The sequence below is a fragment of the Asparagus officinalis genome, chromosome 1 (assembly GCF_001876935.1).
Source record: "Asparagus officinalis chromosome 1, Aspof.V1, whole genome shotgun sequence".
Classification (NCBI taxonomy): domain Eukaryota; kingdom Viridiplantae; phylum Streptophyta; class Magnoliopsida; order Asparagales; family Asparagaceae; genus Asparagus; species Asparagus officinalis.
Window position 1 is genome coordinate 109,655,376 of NC_033794.1, and position 18,902 is coordinate 109,674,277.

The window sequence follows — 18,902 nt, forward strand, 5'->3', positions numbered from 1 at the left end:
AGAGCTCGTACATGATGATCCTGGCAGGAATATTGGCCAGTTGTGTCAGAACATTAAAACGGAAGGGAGTGTTTGATCCTCTAACTTCTTGAAGAAGATTTTAGTGGAGCTCCTTCTGTTTCCCTTTGTCTGTAGGCTTCTTAGGATTAGAACCCCCAGCCTCTTCAGCCTGTTCTTCTGCTCCTTGATCAACTTGATCATACTTTTTCAAGTATGTCTTCCTTGATCTGGTGCATGTTCCAATGTTTGCTTCTTGGTCGGCGGCAAGGACGATCCTCTCCTCTTTTGAGTCAGTGAGGGGGATCAGATGTGTATCATCTTCACTTAGAGAGGGGCTAATCATGTTGGATGTTCTAGCATTGCCTCTCTTTTTCTTTGCTAATGTGTTTGTCCACTGTTAATCTTCAAACAAATCGAGATGTACCCACATTACCTCTCCTTTCGGAATAGTAAAGGGTACTAACCCTTTCTCTTTCTGATCATGAAGGTCAGTATTTTTCAAGTGCACCTCTCCTTTAGGGATAGGAATGACCCCATTAGGAGTTGCGACGGGGGGAAAGTCTCTGAATTGGACCAATATCACATTGGTAGAAACGGTCTTCTGTTCTGACTTCAACTTGAGCACATCGGCGTCGACCAGGGCTTGCAAGATATCCTTAAATATGTCGCATTTCTTTGTTGGATGTTCAAGCATTCTATGATAGCGACAATAGTTGGGATCGTTCACTTTTCTCGTCTCTTTCGGTCTCTTTATTTCAGGGAGCTTCAACTTATTGTTCTTCCGAAGTAGCTGGAATAAAGTGTCTATATGGTCCTCTTTGAAAGAGTACTGTTTGAGTGCTCTTGGTTGACTCGATGCCTTACCCTGCTTGGCAAGTGGCGCTCGGGTATTGGTATTAGTGGCCAACGTATCCTTTCCCTTTGATCAATTAGGGTTGCCTTGATTGCGTTGTGCCGGTTGCTTCTGTTTATTGGTGGTCTCTTCCGCTTGACCCGGACAACAATCTCTTATGCCTGCTCTCCTTGGGAGACTAGCTGTTTCCAGGATCGACATTCCGCGACCCTCATTTGTGCTAAGAGATGGGTTTGTAAATTATGCCGACATGTTTTTACTAATGTAGATTGTGTCATGCCTGACGGGCATCTTAAAACCATGCTTCGGAATCTCTCGACGAAGGCTTTGATGGACTCTCCCTTTGTTTGGTGGCAAGAAGGGTAGGGACGAAGATTTCAGTGTCGTCTTTGAAGAATCTGGTCAGAAATAACCTCTCTAGATCCACCCATTTCTGGATAGATCCAGCAGAAAGTTTCATAAACCATTCAAAGACAACCCCCTTAAGGGTGCCAATGAACAAACGAGTCAATATGACGTCGTTTGATATCACATCTTCAGTATGTGACTTGAAGTAGATATGTTGGTTCAGTGATCCTTTGCCGTCAAAAGCTTGTAGAGTCGGGGCCTTAAATCTCGATGGATAGAGAGCTGCATCCCATTCAGTGGGATAATGTCTTACAACTCCTTCTTAGAGCTCACTTCTGTTGGCAATGACATTGAGACGGGCTTCAAATTCTTCCATCTTGGCCGACTGAGGATTTTGCTCATTCTCGGCTTTCTCTTCTTCAGAGGAAGATTCTACGTGATGAGTTTCTTGCTCCGCAGTCTCATTCACTTTTTGTTTCCCTTTCGATGTGGACGATCCTTCTTTCCGGGAGGATTCCTGCTGAGGTTGTGACTCATGTAACGATCTGAGCCATCAGATCTCAAAGTTAATTAATGGTTTCTTGTTGTGCTTAGAGCATGGCTTGCTGCTCATCAAGACTCTTTGTGAGATCTTCAGGATTTCCTACCATATAGACGGCGCTCTCATGTTCTACGAAAGAACTTAAAGATTGAGACTCTGCAATGACTAAATGTTCATCATTTGAATTGGTTCCTCTAGCTAACCTCCGATAATTGACAGGAAGAATGTCTTCCGTCCGGGTTCGAGTGTGCCGGTATATTCCTTCGAACTCGTCCTGGATTTCTCTGACGCTCGGAAAACGATCCGTCTCTGATTCATCAGAACTAGCGACTGACGATTTTCCTCTATCGATCACATTGATAGTGACTTCAGGATACTCCGCCTCTAGAGATTTCTTCTTGTAATGACGTCGTCGCTTGTTTGGTCGAGCAACGTTCATCAATTGATCGAACACTGACCGCCTAGGCACAAAAGCACAACATTAGCATTCTGAGAGGATCGCTGAAATAAGTCGCTCATATTGACATGAATGAGTGGCTTGTTGCACCGGTCTTTCTCTTGATAAAAGTTCCCTTAAGTCGGAGACTTGGGAAGAATCTCTCACTGAACGTAAGGTTGGAGCTGGAATCCCTGTCCATCAGCAGATGAGACTGGTTCTTATTGAACATGAATCTTAAACCCATGTTGATCTTTTTGTACGCGACGTATCACATCGCATTTTGGAGGAGGGTCGTGTTTAGCATTTGGAACACAAGAACTGCGTTTAAGAATGGGAACGCGAGGGTCGCATTTTGTTTGAGCAACACAAGCCTGAGGTCTGTGTTTTGTTGGTGAAACGCTCCCTTGATGGTTGCGTTCTGATTGGGTAACACGTTCCTGAGGGCTGCGTTCTGATTGGATAATGCGCTCTTGAGAACTGTGTTTTGATTGGGTAACATGCTCTTGAGAGTCGCGTTTTGGTGAATCCACGCTTTCCTGAGGTCCACGTTTTGATTGAAAAACGCGCCACTAAGGGTCGCGTTCAACTTGGCTTTCATGGAGCTCATGCTTGGGCTCATGAATGCGAGGCCCGTGTTTTGTAGTAGAAACGCTGAACTCAGGGTTGCGTTTTGGTTCACAAACGTAAAGCTCGTTGATCGAAAGATCGGTTTTCTCGGAGTTGTGCTCGTCGTATGGATCTTTTCATTCGTCGAGCGACGTTCTTCTTAGTCTGTCTTAAGGCTTTTGAAGCAGCATCACCATTAGTACTGATCAGGTTTGCCGTCGTAATAGGCCTTTTGTGACCCGATACCTGTTATTTTGGCACGGGTATAGAATCTTCAACTCGGCTGACGAGTTTGACTGAAGCTGCGCCTACTCCTCCAGAGGAGAGGCTGTCTGAGCAATTTATGCCAAAGGAAAGGCCTTTCTTTGGTGATTCAGCTGCAATTAGAGCTTTAGTTTGCTTAGAGACTTTGCGGACCTTGCGCATAGCCTTGGGGTTAAGGGATGCAGAGGAGTGCCTCCTCATACTTGGCTTGATCAAACTCTACAACAAGAGTTTCGACCGTAGTTCCAGCGAGGTTGACGTCGAATTGCGTCACGACTTCTTCATAGGTGAAGCTGGTCTGCGAAACCAGAGATTTTGGGTTCGATCCCCAGCAGAGTCGTCATCTTTTGTTCGTGGGAAAATTAAAGAAGAAATAAGAATAAAATTTGTATTTATCTCTCTAACTGACTTAGAAAAAGAATGAATACAATCTCTCTTTGCAAACTCTCTTAGAAAAAAATTACAACTCTTCTATATCGGTATCCCGATTTACAAAAGAAGGAATCGACAGAGATCTTTGCCTTTGTTTAAAGCTGAGTTCTTCTTAGTGTCAAGAGCTTGATTCTTGTATCCCATTGACGATCCGAACGCTTCGACTCGTGGAACTTAGTTGATTTCTCTTGATGGGAAAAACTTGCAATCCAAGTTTAAAACTCTCACGAGTTTAGGAACTCTGAACGAGTTTTAGAACTCGGTGAAGAGTTAATTTGAGAAAGGAAATTAATCCTTTATGATTTTACCGAAACTCAGTTCACAAGCTAAGGAAAAGCTCCAAGAACGGCTCTTGATGATACTCCAAACTCTCCTCTTTTCAGATCTAAAAACCCAGCCCGAACTCCAAAAAGAAGATCTGCCAAAAAGATCTCAGTTATGCTGATTTTCAGCTATTTATAGGGGATTAAGGGGTGTAACTAACCCCTAAAATCGCTCCCTAGTGGGGTGTAATCCCCCTCAAATCGTGTAAAACGGTTTTTTGAGCCGTTCAACTGGTTTTTGAACGAGTCAAACGTAAAATTTACGTTCTGGGCACGAACTCTGCGTCCTGGACTTGGGACGTGAAGTTGGGCTCTGTATTTAATGACCTCCGTGAAGTTAATAGAACGAATAAATTTCCTGGATTTTTTTTCCATGAAGGTAGCTTTTTTCTTCTGTAAAAGATAAATCTGGATGTATCGATAGTCAGTTGTTTTATACAAATTATCCGTCTGTTCCCTCTGACTCTGTCTGTAGAAGTTTATCCAGGACAAATGTTGTAACTTAAATGAGATAAAAACAAAACCCCAATGCAAAAAAAGGAACTATTCCTTCTCATTACCCATGAATTAGTCGTAGATAAAGCTCAAAACGGAACTGTAATGCAAAAGAAATTATGTACTAATTCTACCATGTCGAGAAATTAAGTGTTTGCCAGTCTAATATGGTCAGAAATTTGAGGATTAGGACAAGGACATGACCATGGTAGGGTGGTGCCTGATTTATGCATTGTATCTGTATAATATATACATGAAAAACTCATATTGTGGTATTGCTTCATTAAAGTGGAGATAAATTAAAATATCAATGATTTATATCCCTGACTTCTAGTCAAGTAACTAACTCAATTAAAAAGAAATCTGATACTCAATCTAATGCCTTATCTAATGTCTACGAAAACCTTTTAAGACCTTTATGTTTTGATTGTGTAGTAGAGCTCAGCGTCCAACTTATATCAAAGGATTAGTTTATAAGTCTATTTAAGCAACAAATTTCTTCACAGGATCCAAAATGTCATATGAGATTTTTTAAGAACCAGCATGGATCCTGCATATTCTGTTTTGTTTCTGAAAATTCCAACACAGCTGCAGAGTATCTGATAGTGCCATGTAAGTGTCATGCACGTGTCTGTTTGGTATTTGTCAGATATAGAACTCACCTTGAAATGTTTGTGATTTATAGTTGAAAATATAGTCATCTGGTGGTCCTACCGAATTGATGCACAAACAATTTTAGTCAGCTTGTATTCCTAATAGGTGATGCCCTTTTGTCTTATACATGTTTCCCCATATTTGACGTGTGATGTCACTGATGTGTCCAATATATGCATATGCATGCTGAACAGTTTTTTTTTTTAAGTGGCCAATGTTATTCAAAATCCTAGTTCATCACCCGCAATATGAAACAGGAAGGGAACTTCAAGACCAACTGACCGTAACCAACCTATAAACGCCCATAACGATCACATTTTCCTCCCCAATAAGCATTATCTTAAGTTTCCCAAAACAGTTGAGGAGAGGAATATTTGATCACTTTTTATTAATCCTTTGCATGAACTCTCTAGTTGGAGCCAAAATTCTTGGTCAAGTATGGCCAAGAGAGGGCTTGTCAGAAAATCCTTGAAAGCTGCTTGATGAGCAGGGATATCTACCTTAAGTATTGTTCAAGCATGGAGCAAGCACCCAAAGTTCAGCTGCATTATCAAATAGTCTGGAACAAAGGGGGAAAGTTGATATATTAATGTCCAAGTGTGAAGCAAGAGACAGAAGCAAGGATATCTGTCTCCCCATGTCAGATGCATATTGTTAGTAGGATGCTCCTATAGTTTGGTGGATACATTTAGGATGTACCTTCGGACGTAATTTCGAAGTTACTTTGTATAAAGGTGTATCTGATACCTGTATGAAATGTAATTGAGTTGTTCCAAGACTAAGAAGAAAGAAACCGAATTTGGTGTTGGATGAAGGTGGTATGATTCAATGTCTCATGTGGGTGTGTTTGTGTTATTTGTCTTGCTAATGAGTATCAACAACTAACTATATGAGAATTTTCTTTCTAATTTATGCATATGCAGAAATTTTTGGATTTATTATTATTATTTTGCAATCTTGATGCTTCTTTTGGAATTACAAAGTTGTAGTTTACTATTTGAATTGTTGCTATTTTTTTCTTTTGAATTTGTATTATTGTTTTAGGAAGTTTTTTTTCATTTATACCTTGTATAAGAAACTGTCAAATAGTATTAATACGTTTAGAGTTGTATTAGTTCATGGTACATCCCAGCATATGTGTATTCTATTGCTTTAGATTGTCACATCATATGTCATATTTTCTGCCTCTATGAATGTTAGCATATCAGATGGATTATTTGAAAACTGAAAGAAACCTTACAAAGCTAGTAATTTTATTGAACTTTTGAAAGGCATATGAAGAAACAATGTGGTTACTGAGCTGTGTGTTTTTTACAAGATGTTCAGATGGCTGAGCTCTGAGTTTTAGGAAAGATATACTCTTATGACTGGAAACCTATGGCTGTAATAGTTATGTTATACACCTCTTATTGATTGCGAGAATTATCCGACGTGCGCTGGAGGAATTTCCAATGCATTTTGGTCTCTGCTGGGAACATTTCCCTTGGGGTAAATGTTTTAGTGGTCTAGAAGCAGATTCATTGGGAAGGGATGTCCCCCTTGCCATTACAGTGTCAGATATAGGTGCAATTAGAAGTTACTCTAGTTCGGAAATTACAGTTTTTTTTTTATTTTTTCTCCCTTTCAATTCTTGCTGAAAACCGCTTCCTTGCGTAGCCTGAAATCTTTCTTAATTCACATCACCTTTATTTGATGTTGCATTTTGGTCTCTGCTGGGAACATTTCCCTTGGGGTAAATGTCTTAGTGGTCTAGAAGCAGATTCATTGGGAAGGGATGTCCCCTTTGCCATTAAAGTGTCAGATATAGGTGCAATTATAAGTTACTCTAGTTCGGAAATTACAGTTTTTGATTTTTTTTTTTCCTCCCCTTCAATTCTTGCTGAAAATCTCTTCCTTGCGTAGCCTGAAATCTTTCTTAATTCACATCACCTTTATTTGATGTGGGTCATCATATTTTTGGTTGCGTAGGTGATAGGTTGTATATTAGATGGCAACTGTAATCATTACTCAGGTTACCCTATGTATGAATGTTTTGCTTTTTTCCCTTTTTGGGTTATTGGTTTTGTGGTCGTATTCCTCTTCATACTTTACTCACTTGTTTGAAAACTTTCTATCTGCGAAAATCTGAAAGTTTGATGCTGGTATTGTTTGCTTTCGTGTTCCAATAACCAAAATGTTAGCACTATACAGAAGTGGTGATATGTTTCTCACTTTCTTGCTGATACTGCGCATCTATGGTACAAATCTTGAATACTCACCTAAAGTCTTGTTTATCTACTCCACCATTCTAATTTTGTTTTGTTGCACCGGGGTCTCGACTTCATGTCCTTGTTACCACATGCTCATGTTTTTTTTTAAATATGCATGCTATTTTATACATGATACATCACTATGGAAAATGCATTGTGAATCATCTGTTGTACATCATCTGTTGTCTGCATGATTTCAGGGAGGGCCACCAAACATGGGTTCTGAATACAATCAAGGTGGGAACTCGATGCAACAAGAAAGAGGAGGTCCACGTTGGGGACCCGGGGTTCCAGAAAGGGCTTCAGGTGGTTCCCACTTGCCGGGGCCACCCCCTCTCGGCCCTGGCCAAATGCTACAAGGCTTAGGTGGCGGTGGTCAGCAGCCTTGTCCTCCACCAGTAAATCCTACTCTCTATCTCTATCTCTGATTATGTGTACAAAACTTTGATGATTTGCGTAGGGAAAAAGATTGATGTGGAGCATTCTGTATAAAAAAATCAGATAGTTTAAAAAGTTTGGTGCTTAATAACCATCTAATATTAAGTTTTATGCTGAGAAACGTGCCCTGCTTTTCAAACCAAGGCACATACTGTGATTTCCTATGTCTGTACAGGATTTTCATTGGCTTTTTTATATTAGTTAACTCTTTTCATATTTTAAAGTTAGTTCCTTGAATCATTGAAATTGCTATTATGACCCCTAATTCTCGAGTTATTTTGAAATTAGTACATTAAATTATTAAAATTGCTAATAGTCCCCCCCCCCAACAACATATTAGTAATATTTATAATAGTTATATAAATATATAATAATACTGTATTACTATATAGTACGCATAATTGGGTTTGTACTATCGAGGTAATATAAGGTATCACTGATAGCGGGGTAGCCTGACGTGGGTACTGATATTGCGCGTTGGTAGTGAGCAGGTGGCACACATCCCCTCCACTCATGTTAATGGGGACCACATTCACATGGGTTGAGGGAGTGCATGGGGATTATGCAACCATTTGAACTTGATGGAGGGGATTATGCACCTCAATCCAAGCACAACTTTTTGTGACTTGGTTACCGAAAAACATACACTTTACTCGTCTCTTCTCTCCGTCTCTCTTCTCTCGTATATATATATAATGATATTATATATTATAATAGCTAAGTATATAAATATATAGGTAAATATAGATATAGTACTAATAGTATAAGTATCTATATGTTTATTATTTAGGATATAACATATATATATATATATTTATTTTTTATTTATTTTGATCCTCAATCTAGAGTAGAAGTATAAATTAAAGGGATTAATTTGAAAGACAACTTGTGAGAATTGGGCGACCTAATAGCAATTTCAATGATTTGAGGGACTAATTTAAAAATAACTTAATTGGGGGATGTAATAGCAATATTAATTAGAGGGACTAATTTCAAAATATGCAAGATTTAGCAGACCATTATCGAAAAGATCTCTTTCCTTTTATTTACTGACTCTCGCGCTTATTCTCTTTATATGTATCAGTTGACACCGGACATGGAGAAGGCGTTGCTTCAGCAAGTAATGAGCCTGACTCCGGAGCAGATAAATATGTTGCCACCTGAGCAGAGGCAACAGGTGATCCAGCTACAGGGCATGCTTAGGTCGTAAGTAAGAAGAAACTGGAGAGCCAACAGTTTCGATTAGAGAAAAAAATTTCGTTGCATACCGATTTGTGTTTTTTAGTGTTTGAGCAGTATTTATTGTTGCAGGCAAATGTAGCTTTGCTCTTGTTAGTGGGAGCATTTATGATTGTATCCATGTTCGGTGAGTTTGTATTGTTTGCAAATGTAGCTTTGCCCTTGTTAGTGGGAACGTTTATGATCGTCTCCATGTTCAGTGAGTTTGTATTGTTTGCAAAGCCTAATACAGGGCACTCGATGGTCATCTGATCTCTTTGCCTAGAAAAAGCTAATGTTGGATCAATATAGATTGTTTTAATTGGGTTATTCAAGAGATTTTGTTGTGCATCTTGATCATTCAAATTTGAGCAAAAACTACGTAACTGAAGCCAAGTCTGAGAGTCGCTTTGTTTCACTGATTTGTAATGTTCATTGGATTAGCTACCACGGCTTGCTTTAGTTTGAATAGGCTTTATAGTTTGGAGATTGTTGGGGACATGAGAGTATATTGGCAATGGTTCTTTCCCTGTTTTTGACTCTTGTACAATTGCAGATGATAGTAAAAACAGAGGAAGAGGCTTTGCGAGTGACTATATGATTTGGAGAATGGTTATTTTTCAGATGGTTTGCAGAAAGAATGGTTATTTTTCAGATGATTTGGAAAGATTTTCGTTATCGATGACAAGCTTATCCTTCTTTTGACTCCATTATTGTATATAGATGCAGACAACATAAAGATATATTCAAAACAATTTTAGTTTCAGTTCTAAATGTTGCACCCAAAAAGAGCAGCAGTTGTCCTAAGCGCACAAAATAAGAAGTTGCCGAAGACAACAAAAGTTAGAAGTAAATAATGCATATTGAAGCAATGAGTAATGTACCATGGGCAAATTTCCCTCATTCGAGAAGTTGGCATACAGTTTTCTGAGAAACTTTAAACATTTTAATAGCAGAAAATTATTCAAATATTAGCCGACCGATCAATAGATTTCGCTGCTCACCTTTGTAAAAACGGAATAATAACATACCACTCTCATATTCACTCTATGCAAACATTTATCCCAAAAATGGGTGAAAGTGTACAGTATCAAGTCCAGGCTTAATCCTACAACGATAAAGAGTCCAATGAAATAGCGTCTTCAGCCTTATGCAAATAGTTGTACCCAAAAAGGGATAAAGTCTACAGTATCAAATACATGATAACGAGTCCAATAAAACAGAGTCAAACAGAATCCTGACTATTGACAGGATCTATAACCTCATTACACAGCTACTTCCTATTAATAGGAATAAATTACAAGATCTAGACACCAAATACATGGAGCAAGATAGCATTTTGGGCATGCATGCGATTCTCAGCCTGAGTGAAGACGATGGAATTGGGGGCTTCCACAACTCCATCGGTGACTTCAATTCCTCTCTCCGCTGGTAGGCAGTGCATGAAGTGTGCTTTTGATCCTGCCATCTCCATTAGGGCTTCATCCACCTGCAAATACCACAAATGTTATAAATGAGACTTATATAAACTATTGCTGCAACTTTGATATGAACATACAGTAAAAATGGTAAAAAGAAAAAAGAACAGAAATATACACAGATGTCTGCATGCATATGATACAAAGGGAGGACACTTTTTACATGAATGGGCCTTTTTGTGTTCTTTTAATTTTTTGGTGTGAGATCAGCTAAGATTTGGACCAAACTCCCACAAAAATTATGCTAATACCAACAAATTAAGTTGCCGAGTAAGCCTGTATTTCTCACAGATATCAGATAATATGTTAAATTTTCAGATTAAAAATATATTATTAGTCATAATGCTCTCTCAAGTATCGTGACAAGTTTAACAGTCCTGAACCACGTTTATAAAGCTTTTTGGGTACACCAGGCGATCCAGAATTCAGGTGAGAACTTAAAATAGGTCTATTAATGCAGTATAACTAGAGGCACTACAAATTATAATCTCTAGCCTTCAAGCTTGCAACTTGTCTAAGAAAATGCAGAGAATTTCCAAAAGAATGATATTCGAGGATTAATCAACCTTAACCAGTAAACGATTAGGATGAAGTACCTCCTCTCGCAGTAGTGAAAGAAAATAAAATTATGTAAAGAAAAAACAATTAAAATGAGCTGCCTCACGGTGTTTGATTGAGGATTAAGCTCACTTAAAACTTTAAAAGACTACTTTAATCAATTATGAATTAGCAAAAGAACTATAAAAAGGGAGGTACAGGATGAACGAGTACCTGAAACCCTTGGAACTTTTTATTCCTATATTCAGCCTCCTCTTTTTGGCCCATACTAGCCCAAACATCTGAATACACTACGTCAGCTCCCTTTACTGCTTCCCTGGGATCATTTGTTATTTCAATTTTGCTAATCCCAGCACTCCTTGCCTTCTCAATAGTCTTCGCATCTGGTTCAAATCCTTTTGGACAAACACATACAAAGTGAAAAGGAACAACAGCTGCTAATAGAAGCCATGAGTGCACGATATTATTCCCATCACCAACATATACAACCTGAAATATATTTCCTAAAATCAGGAAGTTTGTTGAACACAGAAATCTGAACTGAACTCATAGAGATTAACTAACAAATCAAGAAATCTCTAACCTTGGTTCCTTCTAAATGACCAACATGCTCTATTATTGTTAGAGCATCAGCCATGATCTGGCATGGATGGTTATAATCAGTCAGGCCATTGACGACTGGCACTGTAGCATATGCTGCCAAATCAAGAATATCCTGCAACGGAAACAAGTAAGAAATAGAAGTAACAATGTGAGTTAATTAAACGTTAGTATGATAATTAATGTGAATTCTGTAAGATAAACTCTTGAACCCCCGTGTATGAGGGTTTTCAGAGTAGACATCTAAGCCCATACAGATCTTTTGGTTGACGAATGACAAATAATTCAACCTATATGTTATAAAAGAGTTTTTTGAGATATTCTATTATGTATTTGGATGATACACTGGAAACTTAACTTCTTTTAATGTACATTGAGTTCTTAAATACATTCTTAACCAACTAATTGAACTTTTTCAAGTTGTGATTCTGGCATTCTATGTATAACATTAGTATAGTGCATGTGGGAACCCCAAAAACAAATATGCTAACTTGATATCCATGGGAAAATTTTAAAGCATATCTGTATACGTTTCACGTTCATATTTCATCATATGATACTGGTCCACTTGGTAATTTAAGTGAAGAACATTAATACTTGAGACTCACCATCGTACCTGATGAGCAAATACACGTGCCATAATGATGTCGTTGTACCTAGAAAGAACTCGAGCAACATCCCTGGTTTCCTCTCGCTTTCCCATCTGGATATCATCAGGACCTAAGTATATCGCATGTCCACCGAGCAAAAAGAACCCTGTCTCAAATGAAACTCGTGTCCTCATGGATGGCTTAGTAAAAATCATTGCCATGCTCTTCCCTTTAAAAGGGAGAAAAGACCTATCTCCTGACTTCAACAGAGCCTTGACATCAGATGCACGTTGAAGGATATTCATGATTGTTGCCTTGTCAAAGTCACTTATATGGATAAAATCCTTCAGTGCTGTTTTTGCTGGAAAAGTGCACAACACAAATTGATTACTTACGTTCATCTTAGCTATTAAAAAATGTATGGATTTCCATCCTAATGGTGAAGTAATAAAAATATATGCACATTGCTAATCAGAAGATCACAAAAAACTTGATATCTAAGAAATTCAGACAACTGAGTTCAATCTGAATAATGCAACCGGAGCAAACAATGTAGACACAATGCAGTTGGTCCAAACAATTTAAATACATATAGGATTATGATGGCCAGTCGTGATCCTACATTTCATCAACATCACATAACAAATAAAGTACAAGCCAAATATACATAAACATCCAACTCAACTAAGACATAAATTTCAGGTCATATAGGGGGAAAAACTAGCATATCTTTGATACGACTTAGGAGCATCACTTTATCTAATTTAGTTCAATTCAGAGAAAATGTTTAAAAAAATCTAAAAGTAGAATATTTTTGTTCAGAGCAAAACTGTCTCTCATGAATAACACAAGGACTTACATGAGTTTAGATAGGCAAAAGTTCAGTAGAGATCCATTAAGTATTGGCCAAATATCATTTGGAGCCTTAATGTTTGTAAGTCTTCACCGGGGTCCCTAACGTTATCTCTGTCATTAGCTTAGATCCTTTTTACAAACTTCTATTAAATCTTAATGATGTGGCAATCATGTGGCGTTGCCATGTCAGCAAAAAAATTAGTGAAAGTCCAACTTAATCATGCCACATAAAAAAAAGGTAAAATTACAAGCTTGTATTAAACTTGGAATTTCACTATTTTTTTACTGATGTGGCAATGACATGGCAGGGCCACGTCATCACCATGTTATCAAAATTTAATGGAATTTTGTAAAAAGGATCTAGGCTGATGACGAAGGTAACATTAGGGACCCCTGTTATGACTTCCAAACATTAAGGAACCAAGTGATGTTTGGCCAATACAACAGGGGCCTCTACTAAAGTTTTGCCTTTTAGATACTAAACCATGTAGAATTTCAACAAAGTAAAGGAAAAGAATAAGCTTGAATTCAACATTGCTACAAATTTGTTTCCAGTAAGTTTACGTTCACTCTTCTTTTATCTAAACATACACATTTAAAAATCTTAACAGAAAAAATTTTACATTTTTTATGTTAGATCACTCCCATCCTCAATATGTAAATTTAAAATAGCATAAAGATTGAAGCTTTACCCGTTTTCTTGAGCTCAAACACATCAAGGAGCCCTAAAATCTACATTCAGACAACATATCATGAAATTTCAAATTAGTACACGATTCCTCTAGTAGATCAGGTTGATTATTCTATCTACTTTAGGTGTAAGAAACTGTCTTACAAAATACATATTTAAACATTTTACCAAAACCAATTTACATTTTTGCTATTAGACTACTCCCAACCTCAAAGCCAAAATTTTAATAACATACAAGATCAAATCCGTATGCACCTTATCGCATTCAAACACAACAAGCATCTGTATGCTCTACATTCAGACTGCAAATCATTAACTTCCCTGAAAATAGTGTGCTCAAAATCTAACTCACAATAACATGCGAAAAAACCAAATCAATATCCATTTTCTCGCCCTCAAACACACACAAAGAACCCCTAAACTCTACATCCAGTCCAGAAATCATGAACTTTCCCACGATTACTGAAAATCCCCTAAACCCTGCATTCACAAAAACTAAATTTGCTTTAACAGGAAAAATCAAATCTTTATCCATATCCTTGCCCTCAAAAGAAACAAGCCGCTTAAAACTCCTAAACCCTAAACTTGCATTTTGCTAATACACGTTCTATTAAAATAATAATAATTTCAGCACAACAAATTTACATTTTTGCAATTAGATTATTCGGTAGCCCTAAACTCCACATTCAGAGAGCAAATCACGAACTTTCTTGAAATTACTTTGAAACCCCTAAAAAAGCCCTAGACTTACATCGCCCTTGAACCGGAGGAACGGAGGTCGATGCGGCGGCAGAAATCCATCCCCGGCGACGAGAACCAGCAGCGGATCGGTGGAGTAATCGTCCGCCGGCGATGGAGGAGGAGGAGGAGGAGGAGAGGAGAGAGGCATCGGATCGAAGTGAACAAGCGGCGGCCATCGCTCTGCTTCTGCCGCTTCTTCTTTTTTTTTTAATTGCCCTTTTTGTCAGTGAGTGTTTATTCGTGAAATGAGGGGGTTTATATAGTACGAGCGGATTTTACTGAAACGGACATGAGATTTAACCCTATACTATCTAGATTGGATTATTTCGTTTAATTTAAATTTTATTTGCGATGTTTAGTTTCTTCTTGCAATCTGTTCATTTATAATTACAGTTGGCTTTTTTAAACTAGTAGATCCATGACCAGTGTGGGATCCAGAAAAAATTTCTCTGGAGGCGAATCATCAATAATTATTTATCTAGAAATAAAAATATAATATTATAAAATTATAGTATCTAATGGGAATGCAAAAGGAAGATTAGGGTTTCTACCTTTTTGACTTTGGGATCACACAAATTGAATCCATAGATATAATAGAGAATTTTGAGTAATGTATTTTTTTTCAAATTTTTTTTGTGTTGTTCGTGTTTTCGGTTTTTGGTTTTTTAGTGTTTAGGCGTATTTGACTTGAAATTCTAATTAGACTATTAAGTTTAAATGAATCTAGAGTATGTTTTATTAGGAGTTGGAACATAAATATTTATGGTGTTCCAAACTTCCAATTCATAATGTCGCAACACTATTATTTGAGTGTTGTTCCAGTTGCATCTAAAATTTAAAAGTATTGTTTAGTTAGATGTTCTTGCAACATCAAAATATTGTTGTAACAACAAAAAAAAAATCTCAAACGTATTTGGGTGCAATTGCCACCTACAGCACCTCTTAGATATGTCCTTGTCCATGACACTATGGGCCTATTTGGTTCAATTTCTATAAAAAAAGAGGAAAAGAAAAAATGCTCAAATTTTGATTTCCTTATATTTCTACAAAAAATTGTATGAAAAGTTTATAAAACTCAAAGTGTCTTTTTTCTTGTTTTTGCTATTTTTTGTTTGGTTCAAAACATGATAAAGTTCGTAACTTTATAGAAAATACCTTGTTTTCTTTTTCTTTTGTTTGGTTGGATATAACTTTATAGAAAATAGGTTCTTAACAATGCCCATGGGAAATCACATGGGGGTGGAGAAATGGGGTATGTGTGTACTTAATTGTTTTTTTTTATATAAATATTAGATTTCTAAGTAATTTCCTCTCATTTTAGAGAGGAAGTTAATTTCTATAAAATACCCTACTTTTCCCTACTTTATAGAAAATATTTCTATAAATTTTTTGACCTAAACATAATTTATAGAAATCTATAGAAATATACTATTTACAAAAATATCATTGTCAGATGTTTTTCCAAAACTTTTCTATAAAATAGGTGAACCAAACACCCGTTAACGCTATCCTCCATAACTTCACAGTGTAATACCTTTGCAAGTTTGGATTCTACCAAAACTTCTCGCAGGTGAAGAAGTTTTGATCTTTTGACCGGTCAATTAGGGGGCCATTTTTGTATTTGTCTGCCTTCGTATATGGTGCAGAATCCCCCGCGTAGTGGGGGGTTCTAATAAGATTTGAACTCCACCTAAAGCTAAGTAGCTAACAATCTATTCATTATTTTTATTATTCTTTTCTTATAACTACACGATAAATTATCAAATTTGTTGAAATCTAGAAGATTAAATGAATGTGGACATTACTTGAATATGGATAATTAATTATGTGACTCTTCATTAGCCCATGATCTTTAGTCTTCTTATTATCCATCTATATAATGTATGTCATGGACTACAAATTGTAAGTGAGAAATGAAGAATGAATAAAATTACAATTTCTCTTGTCTCTTGTCTATTTCTTGTTTCATTTATTCTGTATATTACAACACGTTATCAGCACGAACCGGAGATGCAATTTTACATAGAAGTCGCAATTCTAAATTTAATCTTTCTTTCCGATCGGGAAGTACAAAAATGATAATATGCTAATGGTCTGGTGTGTACAAAAACACTTGCACACACTCATATGTGTATTATATACAAGGAATATGGGTATCCTTGGACATTGGTCCTTAGTTATGAGATGATCACTTCTTATCTACACATTAAAAGGACACCCCTTGAAGATGATCCCACTTAATTACTCACCCCGTCTGGTTTAATACAATTTACAAATGCACACCTTCTATTGATTGATCACTTGTCCTACCTAATTAGAACAGAGGCATGCACTGTGGCTCCTTTATTTATTCACTTCTGTTTGTATGCACATCTTGTATAGTGTAATATTTTATAAATTTGGTGGATTGATATATCTTCTTTTGATAATTATAGCATTTCTAAAAAAAATGTCTGACATATCCAAACGGGCATTTGCTGAGCTTGCCGTTGATGGCAGCAACTACTTGACTTGGTCCTTGGATGTTGAAATCTACCTAGATTCTTGTGATTTAAGCAGCACTATTGATCCAGCTTCTCAGAGCACCTCTGCCCAGAAGGCAAAGGCATTGATTTTTCTTCGTCATCATCTCAACAAAGACCTGAAAAATGAGTACCTTACTGAAAAAGATCCTGATATTCTCTGGCAATCCCTGAAGGATCGCTTTGACCAACAGACGACTATTATGCTTCCGCAAGCACAATATGATTGGTTGAACTTGCGATTTCAGGATTTTAAATCCGTAACTGAATACAATTCAACTCTCCACCGCATTGTCTCACAGCTGAAGCTCTGTAAGCAGAACATTACAGAAGATGAATTGATTGAAAAGACCCTCTCTACATTCCATGCAAGTAATCTTATACTCCAGCAGCAGTACAGGACCAAAAACTATTCAAAACACTCTGAATTGATCTCTGCGTTACTAGTTGCAGAGAAACACAACCAACTTCTGATGCGCAACCATAATTCTAGACCAGTTGGTTCGCAAGCTGTGCCTGAAGCACATGCCACAAATCAGAGTAATACTCATGGGCGTGGACATGGTAGAGGTCGTGGACGTGGTCGCGGGTCTTATCGTGGTGGTAGAGGTCGTGGTCGTCGCAATGCTTATGGTCTTCAGGACCGTGGCAAGGGTCAGAACAAGGATAGATCTCCTTCAAACAAGCCTAACTCTCATCAACAGGTTGCTAATAACAAGCAAGCTTGCTATCGGTGTGGATGTGAGGACCACTGGTCTCGCACATGTCGTACACCGAAACATTTGGTTGAGGCCTATCAGAGAATGATGAAGGACCCAAAGGGGAAGTCAAAACAAGGTGAAAAACATCATGCTAGTTTGCCTGAAGCAAACATGGCCCTAAAAGATGACAATTATGATGATAACCTGAATCTGGACGATGATGACTTATTGAAGATGGAGCTTGATGATTTTGGTGAACATGAGTGATCATGTTATTTATCACTATGCATGTTTTATTAGTCTATTTCGTTTTTTTTTCAGACATGTTCTAGTTATTTTTGTTAAGATGATTTGGAATTTTTCGAGACTTATTTTGCATGTTTTTGTAAGATAATTTTAAGTTTGTATGAGTTTTGTTTAAATGATTATTCCCCTTTATCTAATACGTGGTTGTGGAGAAGTTTCCATCTTTCTCCTCAGGGTTGTACTATACATATATCCGACCTAAAATACACCATGTTGCGATGAATTTAAGATTTAGGGACCCAAATTCTTTTAAACTCTGGCATGAGCGATTGGGGGTCATCTGGGGCAAAATATGATTTATTGGATTTCCTTAAATTAAATGGGGCATTCAAACTAAATCCGACCAACTGCATATCACAATTTTCCCCCTTTATCTAATACGTGGTGTAGAAGCAAAACATTTCCCATCTGCGTATTATTTATTTGCAGTCCATGTTTCTATATCACCACCATATAGCGTACCTCTATGGGACCTCGGTGAAGGTACATACATTATTTATGAAACTCCGTCAATAATTTAGTACCTATGGCCCATGTTAGAGGATCAATTTACAATTTAGTACGCTGACTGTATTTTTTATTGAAGATCAATTCTCGACATTAGGGGGAGATTAGTGCCCAAAATACAAAATAATGTCAAGAAATTCTATTGGTGAAAAAGATCTTCAATATTTATATCCACGTACTAGTCAAACTGAACCAGAAGTTCAAATGATAATCTGCCAAGAAAAGAGTGACTAAGCCCCATATTCATGTTAAATATATCATTGATGATTTGGTATGCCAGAAGCATATTGTGCCAGAAGCATATAAAACATGTTAGTGTAAAAGATAAAAGTCCGCGACAAACTAAATTATATATATAGAAAGACAATCACTCTCATAACCTCCAGAAGAGGTTCATCCTGAAGATGGAATCTCCAGTAAATTGCACGTGCACTTGATAATCACAATACTGGAGATGCGGAACGGCCAAATCCAATTGTTAAGGGAAATGACA

At 37.3% G+C, this 18,902-nt stretch overlaps 3 protein-coding genes across 3 annotated transcripts in view; 2 read left to right on the plus strand and 1 right to left on the minus strand.

The window, feature by feature from the left end:
- The window catches only part of LOC109828935 (basic salivary proline-rich protein 4-like), a 30,624-nt gene extending 21,413 nt beyond the window's left edge, over positions 1-9,211 (plus strand). Inside the window, exons 7-8 of the mRNA XM_020395931.1 lie at positions 7,405-7,602; positions 8,727-9,211. Of these exons, the coding sequence (XP_020251520.1) occupies positions 7,405-7,602; positions 8,727-8,852 (324 nt within the window). The 3' untranslated portion in view covers positions 8,853-9,211. The remainder of the gene's footprint in view (positions 1-7,404; positions 7,603-8,726) is intronic.
- On the minus strand, positions 9,884-14,608 carry LOC109828936 (ornithine carbamoyltransferase, chloroplastic). The gene is made up of 5 exons (XM_020395932.1): positions 14,384-14,608; positions 12,113-12,447; positions 11,480-11,611; positions 11,110-11,385; positions 9,884-10,349 (listed from the first exon to the last, which is right to left on the minus strand). The coding sequence occupies exons 1-5, from the start codon at positions 14,547-14,549 to the stop codon at positions 10,167-10,169; spliced, it is 1,092 nt and encodes a 363-aa protein (XP_020251521.1). The 5' UTR covers positions 14,550-14,608; the 3' UTR covers positions 9,884-10,166.
- On the plus strand, positions 16,823-17,863 carry LOC109839182. Its single transcript, XM_020407614.1, has one exon. The coding sequence runs from the start codon at positions 16,823-16,825 to the stop codon at positions 17,861-17,863; it is 1,041 nt and encodes a 346-aa protein (XP_020263203.1).

Bases quoted from the DNA above. Each gene is read 5' to 3' on its own strand.
- LOC109828936 (XM_020395932.1), bottom strand. From the start codon at position 14,549: ATGGCCGCCGCTTGTTCACTTCGATCCGATGCCTCTCTCCTCTCCTCC. The intron at 12,448-14,383 runs GTAAGTCTAGGG...GCACTTTTCCAG, and splicing joins TCCTCCGGTTCAAGGGCGAT to CAAAAACAGCACTGAAGGAT. The intron at 10,350-11,109 runs GTACTCGTTCAT...TGGTATTTGCAG, and splicing joins AAAAGTTCCAAGGGTTTCAG to GTGGATGAAGCCCTAATGGA.
- LOC109839182 (XM_020407614.1), top strand. From the start codon at position 16,823: ATGTCTGACATATCCAAACGGGCATTTGCTGAGCTTGCCGTTGATGGC.